This window comes from Neodiprion pinetum, chromosome 3 (genome assembly GCF_021155775.2).
Source record: "Neodiprion pinetum isolate iyNeoPine1 chromosome 3, iyNeoPine1.2, whole genome shotgun sequence".
Classification (NCBI taxonomy): Eukaryota; Metazoa; Arthropoda; class Insecta; order Hymenoptera; family Diprionidae; genus Neodiprion; species Neodiprion pinetum.
This window is the reverse complement of record NC_060234.1, coordinates 20,700,318-20,713,012: the sequence shown is the minus strand read 5'-3', so window position 1 is coordinate 20,713,012 and position 12,695 is coordinate 20,700,318. Positions and strand designations below refer to the sequence as shown.

The following is a 12,695-nucleotide window of genomic DNA, read 5'->3' as shown; positions in this document are numbered from 1 at the left end:
AAAAGCTCGCGCATGCGCGGTAAAACGTTTAATCCGTCTGTTTCACCATTTCCTCTCGGTATGTATACAGTCTGTTTACATATCGCGTACTACGGCGTCTATGGCGCCATTGACGATTAATCATTAATCCCGATTAAACATTACAGAAGTGTAAACCGTAACCTATAATATAAACTCAATGTAAAGGTGAAAGCGATGAAAACAAATAGAAGAAAATAAAAATCAATAACAAAATCCTCCCAGCAATAATATTTATTCTTCTCGCAGGAGAAGACGAACGCGATCAAAGCGTTGGCCCGCGAACAGTGTGAGGCGGCTGCACAGCTGCAGAGGCAACAAATCCAGCAGCAGCAACAGCTACAGCAGCAACATCAGCATCACCAGCATCACCAGAAGCATCATCAGCATCAGGGACAGAGTCAGCATCACAGTCAAAGGGGGACTTTGAACCAGTCGGCTCTGAGTTCGGGGAGCCGAGGGGGCCAGAAAACGGTCGCAATCCCGCAGACTCACTCGACGGCCACGCTGCCCGGCACACACGGGAGCCGAGGTCATCCCTATCACCCCCATAACCATCACCATGCCTCGGTTACGCCCGCGGGGGCGCAGAGTCACCTTCAACAGATCGTCGCCGGCTCCCACAGGAACATAGCCACGCCCCCGACCCCCGGGAACCTCTCGCCACCAAGTCCGAGCCACAAACACAACAGGTCGCACGTTCTGGCGAGGGATGTCAGCGGTAGTGTCAGCCCCGGTCTTCCTACCGCGACCCTTGACCTCAGCAGCGCGGCGAACACGAACAGTCCTCACGAGCTGTCGACTCTCGTGTAGTAACGAAATCGAACGCGCCTTGAAATTTGACAAGGTTTTTTTTTCTTTTTTTTTTTGTTTTTTTCTCGTTTTTGTCTGAGAACGGCGTGCGGAAACGATAATACGTAATTGATTGATTCGGTCGTTGAGAACTCGGTAAATGCCATTTCGAGATACTTTTTTTTTTTTTTTTTTTGTGTTCGTGCAGCGCAATGGTTACCGTTAGAAATTTTTTTGTTCTACTCAATACCGAGGGAAAATTTTTTACAACGAATTTTAATCGAAACAAAGACAAAAAATTTCGCAAAATTGATTACGAGTCTATATTGAAATCTTACACGATGCTAGTTTGTTAACTCCAACTGAGTGGTGAAAATTGTAGTTTTTGGAAATGGAAAATTTGTTACTTAAATGTGCAAGAAGTGTGAATGAAGAATTAATGCAACCGAATTTTTATTGGTAAACAATAAACATTTTTTTTTTTTTATATAATTTAGAACGAAAATCTTAACTGATTTATTTCACTGATACAGTTTTTTGGCAGCAATTATAATATTACTACGGAAGAGAACTGATTAACCTTGACGAGTGGTTATCGTAAGAGTCGCATTTTGGTATAGCGTTTTCCGAGTGAATGTAGGTTGATTAATTATTATTTTTCAATGTACAAAACCATTTGAAAGCAAGAGTGAAAGATGAACGAAATGAAAGTTTACTCATTCGTCTAGTTGAATCGATCAATTATTTTTATGTAACACTGGTATGGCTTACGCATCGTTCTTTGTCTGCGTTCCGAGCGTAAAGTAATCGTTTTAGCGACAGTACAAAACAAAGCATTGCAGCACGTAAAAGTGCACTTTCACGTACTAGTACTTAAAAGTGCTCTTTATTGTACTCCGTTAAAGAAAAGAACTTGCAAACCACACTCTTGTTACATAAAGTATCGTAGGCACCATGAAGGCAAAGTCTTTTTCACCTTGCGTATTTGGAATATTCGTCTTCGGCTTGCGAACGCGTTCGCATACGATTCATATTGCAAACTTACGCTCGGCGTAAATACACCTCCTTAGTGTACAATCTACTATTATCTGTGCGGGTGTCTCTCACGAGGAATTCTATTTTAGACACGCTGCAAGTACATTTCGGCTAAGTTGTTTGCCTGCGAGCTATTAAACCATGATACAGTTGAACCTCTTAAGACCAAGGAATTGTACTGTGGTTACGGGGTATTTCATGGAATCTGGTAGAATCCGAAAAACTTGTAACTATCGGGGAATTTTTCATTTTATGAAAAAATCTAGAATTGTTACATTTTTCGAACGGTAAAATATTTTTTTCTCTAAACTCTAGTAGATACCCTCAGTGAATTTCTGCATTTGTAATATCAATACACCGTTCTTGATGTTAATTTGTGATTTATGAGTGTTATATCGGAGTGTTCAGAAAATTTGAAAACCCGTTGAACTTGTGAAATACCGTGAAACTCAGTTTCGAATGGTTTTTGGATCATCGATTCAATTGGAATTGAAATGGAATATCCCTATGTAAAATATCAACAAATTCAGAAAATTCTCAACATGCTGAAAGCTTGCAATGATCATTTGGTAGTCATTTTCATAACTTGCGTTTATTTTTCAACTTTATATCTTTGCACCTCCCTGGAGTTACTAGAGAATTAGTAAAGCTCAAATAAAATGCTCGCAACATAATAAATTGTATATCTAATTGCATCTATCGTTGTTGAATGTTCTTACTGGATTTCGAGAGATTTCGATGAATAATGTCAAGTCCTGCCAGTCTTAGGAAAATCGTTTCTACTTTGACTGCATCAATGAACAGTAGTCGCGGCGTATTACAGATTCAGACTTTCACCTAATTATACTTCGAAAGCGTTGAATGAATTGGTGCAGCCACACTGTGTACGTTATCAAAAAATTCCCGCAAGAGAAACGCCAGTGTCTTCTAAACGTCTCTCATGCACGTATTAAAGTGTATATATAACCATATTACTTGCGTACTTTAGTATTTGTAGTATAGTATACATAGATTTAGGAACTTGAGCCGTGTCTTGCGATCTATCGCGTGTCTATTTTTGTTACACGTTACTTGAATGCCATTATTGTAGATATATACATATTTAAGACAATCGTAAATAGAAATATAAATACAAACGATCATTGCCACGAATCAAAAAAAAAAATAATCGAAAACCTAAAAACGCGAATTGAATTATTTGCTCGCACGTTGTAGGCGTGCAGACGAAACATCGAGAGACCCACAATTAAATGTGGGAAAAACAGTCAGTGCCTTAGTAATACAAGTTTGACCTAAAGTTTTGTTCGACACAAACGTTCAAATACAAGCCGTAAAATGAGCGTCAAAATCGAACGGAAGGTTATTGGGGGCATTAGAATTTTTATCTCTTTTTTTATGTATAAAAAAAGACTTTTTAATGTGCTCCATTCATGAATTAAACGTTGCCTGCTGTATAAAAAACACTTTGAGGGTACTACGATTACCGTTTTCCTCGATAAAAGTGATCGAATACGGCAGTTTCTCTGCAATGATGTTAGCATTTCAATATAAGTAATGATTACCAATCAATGATTGTACGAGAGCGAGAATCGTAGTAACAAAACTACAGGCGATACCGATTATTTCCGTGATTGAAATGAATTGCGAAATTTGTTTCGCGGGAGACTTTTATTTTCTTTGTCGAAATGACGGAGTCGCCTGTTTTATTGTTTAACTTTTTAAGGTTGTTTTCAACTCTTTGCTAACCCTGCAGAACGCATTTAGAAACAAAGAGACGAAACTGCGTAATTATATCAGTTTTCAAATTGTGTAACGAGAGTGTAAATATGAGTTTAAGTGCCTTAGGCTTAACGAAGTCCGTTTTAAATAATAATTTTCTACAAAGGATATTTTGGTTCCCATTTTTTTTCTATATTTTCGTCTATTTATAATAGTGAACTGGGCAGGGTAAAAACGAAAAACAAAACAAAAATGAAAATATGTAAATTATACGATTATAACAAATAGTAACGAACAACCGTAATAAAAATAATTATAACAGTAATAAAAATAATAACAGTAGAAATCATTAATATAGGACGTATACGTTTTGCCATTCTGTAAGTAGTGTAGTTATAATTGATCTACCTATATATTTATATATGTATGTAGAATTTATATATTATATAGTAAGGAAGGAAAACAAATAAAGAATGAAGAAATAAATTATTGGGTCCATACACACATTAATGTACGGTACAAAAGTGTTTTAGCTTTCTGTACTATATATACAAAATACATATAATATAAATGAAATACAAGTTGAATTTGTGTATGTATACTCAGCTGTATAATGTAGTTAAGAGAAAATAAATTATTCTGAAATTTTATCACGTGCTGCAACTAAGAGGAGAAAAAGTATGGAGTTGAAAATAAGAAGAAATTTGCGAAGTATAAATAAAATAATAAAATCCTCAGCAGGTGTACTTCAGGTAAAAGCTGAGGGCACCCTACTCGTTTACATTCAACTGTAAATATTCCGGCTAATCCGTAGAGACGTTGCTGAGTCACGCGAGAAACGTCACTTGTTCAATTCAAATTTTTATTTTACCCGTAATAAATCTTGTCCAATTTAAATTCTTCCTTTACCTCTCGGCCTTGACGCTCTACGTTCACGACTCTGCAGGACAAGTACCGGAGTGCCCAAAACTAATGGTTTTAACGCTTCACCGTGTACCTAAGCCTCCGGAATTTTATTCCGTGGCTAATTGTAAGGGGATGTCAGGATTTCGAATGACGAAGTTTGAAACGAAGCACAAGGTCACTTTCTTTCAGTTTTCCGAGTTATTCGAATTTAACTCGCTGTTTCACCAACAAATTTGATCATTTCCTGCGAAACATAGTCCTTTCCTACAAATATATAAACAATTCTTGAGAACTAAACAAGTGGAATGTGTTTTATTCCCGGACTTTCGTTTAGAATTATTAAAACTAAAGTCTACATCTCCGGATGTATATTCTATTACATCGAGCTACTTTGTGTTTAAGAAAAATAACATCTTTCGTTTACTGTCGAATGCTTATCATCATTCTCAGGAGCATATTTTTTAAACAAATAAAATAATTTTTTATTCATGCAATTGACCATTTCAAAGTTCAAGACTATCATAAGTACAAAAAGAAAACTTGTCTCGGAATCGATTTGTACGATCATTTCTAGACTAATTGGACCCTCAGGAACACAAAAAAGACATCAAAGATAGCAAAGGACCAGCAGCAAAGGAAGTTGGAAGGAAATCTGTCGTTTTTCGAGTGTAACTCTTCATCCGTTACTCGCAGCTTATTCGGAATGCGCGCACTAGATTCCTCTCGCAAAATTACGTCGATATAGTGCATCAAAGAATTGTTTCAAGTACCATCCGAAATCGTCAAAATTTTTAGCAAAAATCCAAAGTAGTTAGCATTACTTCTTTCGTGATTTTCGGAGCAAAAAATTCCTAGTCTTATTAGTATTTCTTCTGTTACTACATGCGAAAAACAAATATTAGGTACCTGGGAAATCCTAATCTTAACTATTCAAAATCGGTTACAGTCGGATAATTTTTCTTTAAATATAATTATATGTTATTAACAATATGTAGGTATTAATGTGTTTCAGTGGAAAGCTACATTTTTTTTTTAAGTTAACGAGTATCCGACGAAACATCATCGCGCAATTCTTCCAAAGAACGTTAATTTAGGCTTCGTAATTTGATAAGAAAAATTAGAGAATCAGAATTGTAGAAGCTACTCAGAAAATTATACGTATTCGATCAACAAACGTATTAATTACATCTTCCATGATTTCATTCAATCTTTGTCGAAATTTGTCCGACGGGCAGAAAATCTGACGGTACAAGGAATTCATCGAAAAATGTGACAGAGCCTAAACTGCTAAATAAAATGCCGTACCATATGTTCAGTTGCCCGCAGACAGGCGTTTACCATTTGTCGGTGTATGTTGAGTTGCCTACTGTAAGGCGTGTTTATAAGCTCGCCTACGAATAGGCATTCCGAGTTCACTCGAGTATGTTAAGTTATCCTTATAAAGGCACTCATCGTCAGTACAAACTAAGCTGTATGTTTGATTCTCGACTCTTGTGCTGGAGCTGTTATTTACTTCTCTATAGCTTCTAGAATTTACTACGGGATGGAAATACAAACAACGTAGCTACCATTTGAAATGCACTTGCAAAGAACGAGGTCGGTGGTTTGTCCATAGCAGGAAGATGCGGTGGTTCTTCCTGGAGTTACAGCGGTCTGATAATCCTGAGTGCATGTACGTATGTTTCGACATGAATTGATATACAAACTGACAAACCACAAGTGAGAGAGTTTATTTCATCAATATTCGCTCTTACGCTGTGGTAAAGTTTACCTCCGCAATCCATATAAAAAGAACGAACCGTAAATGCTGCTAAATGTTTATTACTACCCCAAAAATGTTCTGCGAGATGGTAAGACCAGTACACGATCGAGGTGGCGCCTTCACGGTATCGCGTTGAAAATTCAATGCACCCCTTGGGCTTCAAATGAAGCGCATTTAAAATTTGTTAGCGAGTCTTGTAGGATGATTAACAGCGATTCATTTAGTCATTAGAGCGGTCGAATAATCAGATTAACGATTTTACAACGTGGTATGTGCATGTTACTTCGATTAACACAAATTGATGCATTTTCGGAGACAAGTCAAGAGATTTCAAACATTAACTTAGATCAGATCCACATGGAACACTCCATCTATTAGAGATCCATACAGAATCCACAGCTCCACCAAAGTTCCACATCGATGGTCGATCTCTAATAGACATCTACAATACCTATGTTCATATTAAAGCCGGTGATGGATTTTCATAGGATGTCTGTAAATTTCCATGCACATAAGTCGAGGTACTATAGACATTACAGACAACCGTATTTGAAAGTGATCTTGACCTCGTGGTTTGAATGTTGTGAAAGGATCTTGAATATATAGGTCTTGTATTAACAACAAATATTTTTTGTTTATACAAGATCTGTATATCCAAGATCCTTCCACAACATTATAGACAACCACCAAAGGACGTCCATTGGAGGTGCAATTTCATCTCCACAAAATTCATGAGAACTTTAATGGAGATCCGTGTAGATATCTAGTAGAGTTCTACTAGATGTGTAACAAGCGGTCATTGAGATCTTTTATAGAGCTCTATTGTATGTCATTTCGGTTGAAACGAAGAGAAGAATAGAGGTATTGCTTATCAATCATACGGATGCCCATGGTATGTCCATTGGACGTAAGTGTTCCGTATGGGGATATGATGAATAAGAATTTCAGTAATCGTGATAATTTCATGCCAAAAACATAATTACAGGTGGGTATCAAAACATTCTGTTAAACTGAATTTTATACCGGTTTAGTCAGAAATTATTTACCCACACGAGATCTACATGAAAACCTTTACTGAAACGCGTAGGAGCCATAATTCATTCCGAGATTATTAAATGCAGTTACATGTTTCGAAAACTGGATGCCTTTATCGTGCTTATTCTTATTTACTTATTTTTTATACCGCGGTTTGCAATATGAGAAATAATGTATCGGATATAACTAAATTTTATTATACATACATGTGTAATGTAATGCTAATTTCTGTGACCCTCAGATGAGGACTCACCGTTGACACTTTGGCGCGATTCTCTAATTATTCTGATCTACTAAATTATAACAAAATGATATACGTTGGGAGCCAGGCGCTTCAGCGTCGAACTTCAAACAACAATACGCAATAATACGATAAATAACTTGAGAACCCGTTGTACGCCTGGCTAGGCTCAGGTAATCACACGAACTGGTAGAGATGCGGTATTCAAGGCAGCTTACGATAATTAAAAAATTAAAGAAATAAAGGATAAAGTCAAGTCAGAAAAGTTAACAGGTCAATCAGTCGGTTATATTGTTGAGTAGGCTTACACATTCGAGTCAGTCAAGTTAGATTACAAACGATAACAAGGATCAATAAGTCAGCAAAAATGGTTCACCAGATTTTCGATGGAATAAAATCAAAACGGTAGCTTTAAACAAAAGACGATAGTTAACAGAGAGAGTTGAGCGTAGGTCGGGTGAGGCGATATGACGCAAGAATTTACTTATGACTACACGTCACTGGTGGACGAGATTTTACGCAATTTCCAAAGAATGACACTACGAGAATTATTATTTTGTTAATCTAAAGCCAGAACTTTACTGTAAATAGATAGATAACCAAGTGATGATAGCACGGAAGATAGTAACAAAAGAGTGAGACAGACTTTACCACAGATTTTAACTAATAAGAAAGATTGACGTTAATTAATAATTTACGAAATCGGTAGTTTAGACGAGAGAATAGGAATTACTGTAAATTACGAGAGACAATTGACAAGTGCTATCACTAGGTAATCAAATCGATAACTTACAATACTTGAACGAATCGCGATTCAATTTACAGAGGGATTATAAAACATAATTTACGAAAGAACAGAAAATTGCGAGAGTGAGAAATACAGAGAAGGGTTTGAACGATGAAGAAATACACCTTATTATGATAAAATCAGCGATGATACGCAGAACTTAAATTAACAAATAAGTACGGTATTGCAGAGAAATTCAAAGAAAGAATAGCAAGTATGTAAACACAGTACAGAATTGCCAATGGCGATAGAACAAGTACGGTAGTACTTAGCGGCTTAATCTACGCTCAATAGTACACGATAGTAAATAAAATATAACAGGCTATACAAGGAATAAACTATAATGAGCACTACTAGCACAAAACGTTAAGGAGAAAGCAAAGTAAAGATAGCTCAAGATACGATGGAAATTACAGAAGCAGATTGATAGAAATTTACAGATAATCAGTGAGAAATTCACAAATACGAAAGAAATACTTATTCGGTAGTTACGAGGTCGCTCAAAGATACGGAATTAATTAATTATTGAAAGCATGCAGTCACACGACGGCTTAACGCAACTTAAATCCGTGGACCATGATTCACACCGAAACTGGCATCGCACGATGCAACCAAGAAAAGATAAATAGGATAAGAAAGAAAATACAAATTATGAGCAACTTCGTAACTATACAATAAAAAGGCAGAGGTCTTACCTTACAATTAGCCGGTGACTCCAGGCCCTCCAGGCACACAACCACTGATTCTAATTTGAGATAAACTAATCGGTAGCAAAGAAAAGGGTAAGAAGGAAGGTAATCAAAAGAAAGGAAAGAAGCTAAACGATAGAAGAAACTAAAGGAAGAACGAAAGGTAACTGAAGGAAATTAAAACAAGAGCAAAGTAGCAGCAAAGCTGCCTCCCGGCGGGTTGAGCTTAGAATGCGCAGATTTCAGAATCCGGATCACCGATCTCGCCAGTGACGTCACGTAATTCTCCTTCTACTTGATTGGTCGTTCGTCCCCCACCATAATTGGGTCATCCCCCTTGTGGCGAGTATCGGTTACGATTACGTCACACATTTTCGAAGATTACTGATAGATGACACGTAATGTCCTGCCCGTGATAAAAAAAAAATATGTGTTGGGTTTAACGGATCCAAATTTTATTCCTCGGAAATGAATTTTTTTTTCTAGATACGTTTACAGGAAAAGGGTTAGCGAATTGATGAAAAGTTCAGAAATATTTCACAAGAATTCCGTATCTCGGTTAACCTCGATTACAGACATTGAATGAAGCGAAGGTTCGAACAGCCAAAGTTGTTATTATAGTATCAAACGTTAGTATTGGGACGATGAACAGATGAATGTTGTGGAAATATAATTGTAAACAAATTTTGAGTTTGAATGTGCGAGATAAGGAATACTTAATTATTGCATACAGGATGATACGAGAAGCCGACAATGACAAAGACATTACTCTGAACGACTGGTTTTGAGTATGTTATGAATCACCAATATTATGGTTGTCACTAATCTTGTATTGTAAAATTACCTGATTTTTCAAGTTTTCCTGATTTGCCCGTGATTTACCAGGTGAAACAAGAATCTCCGACGTTTTTAAAATTTTACACGTTTTATGGAATGGCAACACTGATCATATATAATTTATACTTACTTTAGTATCTGAAGTTGTACATAAGTTGGCGTCCTCAGTATCCGATAAGTTCGTTCGATCTTTTGATCGTCATTTAAATCGTACTATTCGAAAGTTAGAAAATATATTTAGACTCAGGATGGTCAATTTTCTGCGCCAAATCGGTAAAGTGCCGAAAATCGAAGGGTATTTAACAGAAACGCATTATATCAAATTTCGTTTTACAGACGTTCTAACATCAAAGGTTTTTGAATCTTCTACTATAGTTATGTTCCGTAGCAGATGCAAATACACCGACAACAAATCTTCGCGATGGTTTTTCTTCCTAGTCTAACGAAACTCTGCAGGATCGTACCTAAGCGAAAAATATTCGTAAACCGCGATAATTAGAGTCAACTTTAGAATTTACTCTCATTTGATTCGAATGAATTGTCCACGAGTTTCACGTCGCAGAAAATGATTTCTGGAATTGCGGAAATTTTTATTAGTGTCGTAAAACAAGATGAATAGCAGAATGAAATCAGATTTCTGTATTTTTGGACACCTAATATTGATTATATTTAACAAAATTGAATCTCGGAGAAAAATCAACCAAAAATGAACTCCACAAAGTTCAAACTTTACAAAAATTCGATTAATTTGTTGTTATAAAATTGCAATAAATTTTTTTTTTAATTGAGATTTAGGGTATAGTTAATACGTTATAATCTATCAAGACTTTGGTTAATATTTCAAGCAGCTAGATAATATCCAACAACGGTTAATTCTCAACATATCGTGGTAAAATAGGATTTTACATAATTAACCTCATTACATTGGAACGCGATTATTATTATCGACCTGTGAACAACTTTCGATGGATTTTCTTATTTCGTAATGTTATAATGAGAACTCGTAGGAAATTTATGTCAACTTTTGAATGCAAGTTTAGTAAATACACATTGTGGATAAGATGAAACGGGTTTGTAGTAATAATCGAAATGAATAAGACGTTTGCTGTCCAAATATATATTATAGTGTATATTACGTATACAGTCTAACTTAACTAAAATAAAAGCGATAATATACAACGCCGATATATACAAACTAAAAGTATAAAGTAAAGACGTACTAGTATATTAGTATAACGTGTAATATCTTATAAGATAGGATTAGTAATAAAGAGATAAATGAGAAAGAAAGAGAGAGAGAGAGAGAGAGAGAAAGAGAGAGAGAGAGAGAGTAAATATTAGCAAATAAAATAGAAAAAGATACACTCGTATTTAATCATATATTATAACTAATTGATTACATAGTATAGTAAATTATGAACGTAATAAAAACAAAAGAGAGCTGAAAGTTCGAGTTATGATATCATTATGTAGACACACCCCATAACCAAAACCGAACCGCCGTTAATCAATCAGCACTTTCAGAAACTCGAACAATATAATATGTACATATAAGTATTCCGTATCCAATTATTCCCCAGTCGTTAAACTCATCGGACCCATAATCTTCCGCACATCGTTGCATTCACATAACACATATTTGTATAATAGTTGTTCCATTTCACAGAAATCGTACAATTTTTATTACGTTATTGTTATACCGTGCACAGTTCTTGGTGTACGTTTACTTATTCTCTCCGTCATGTACTACGCATTCATACGTAAGTGCGCATGCAAAACGCATACGTGTTTATAGGTATACATGTAAGCAGTATACTGCGATGTGAGAAACAGCGGAACACTTTAATTACAAACGAATCTCACCTCCTATAAATTTTATAATCTCGCTGCGCTATACGCTAGTGTATAAAATACCCTGCAATGTGTGTGCAATTCCGGTTTACAATTTTTATATCGATGCCTCATCGAATCACGTATTGAAGAATAGAATCGCGGAGCACAACCTCGCGATCTTTGAAGGAAGCCCTCTTTGTCCGAATCGTGTATATTGTCAGTGTACAGGAACCCGTTAGTTTAGGAGCAGCGAACTTGACAATTAATCATTTGTCCTCTGTATTTTTCATTGCATTACTTTTCATATCCTACATTTTCTCATCGCCGCGAAGTTGGCTTCAAGATAAACCGTCTATACGCGCAGAACCGCGTTCTGGTTCTCTCGAGCATTAATAAACCAAGAAATCGGATCAATACGTCAATTTCTACCACATTCTGGACGCGAATTGCGCTGCTCCCTGAAAACCCCGTTATATAACTAAATAAATTACGCTATACCATAAGTGCAACAATATGCAAAGTGATTTCTTAACGATCGCATGGTCCATCGTCTGCTAAAATTTAATGCGCACGCGCTGAAATTCGTGAACGGCTGTTTGCCAGGGTGACCAACCATAATAAACGTAACATCAAACGTTTTGACCATGGCCGCTGGCAGTTGTGCCAATTTTTGAGGTTACGCATGTCGCGTCGAACTGTTTAAATTTATGACGGTTGGTCACCCTGACAAACGGCCGCTCTCGGATTGTCGCGCGTGCGCAGTGCGGTCGTTGGGAATTCACTCTGCATAGGTTACACACACTATCAATTCTAAGCATAAATATACACCTACCCTACTGCACTATGTATTTATATATCATACAACGTCTCAGCGGTGCACGCATCGGCGGATCCCCGGATTTCGTTAATAAACTCTCGATATTCTACAAGCATCGAGTTTCGCACTGACGAGAAAATTTGTCCTTCGAAAAGCCACTAGATCGTGGTTCCGTATGGAGATTCGTCTGTTACGCATACACGTGCAACTATGTGTATGTACTC

At 36.5% G+C, this 12,695-nt stretch overlaps 1 protein-coding gene across 1 annotated transcript in view; it reads left to right on the top strand.

Moving 5' to 3' along the window:
* LOC124215242 (uncharacterized) overlaps nucleotides 1–4,212 on the top strand; it is a 50,182-nt gene extending 45,970 nt beyond the window's left edge. The window contains exon 5 of the mRNA XM_046618385.1: nucleotides 268–4,212. Coding sequence (XP_046474341.1) covers nucleotides 268–831 — 564 coding nt within the window. The 3' untranslated portion in view covers nucleotides 832–4,212. The remainder of the gene's footprint in view (nucleotides 1–267) is intronic.
* The last annotated feature ends 8,483 nt before the right edge of the window (nucleotides 4,213–12,695 follow it).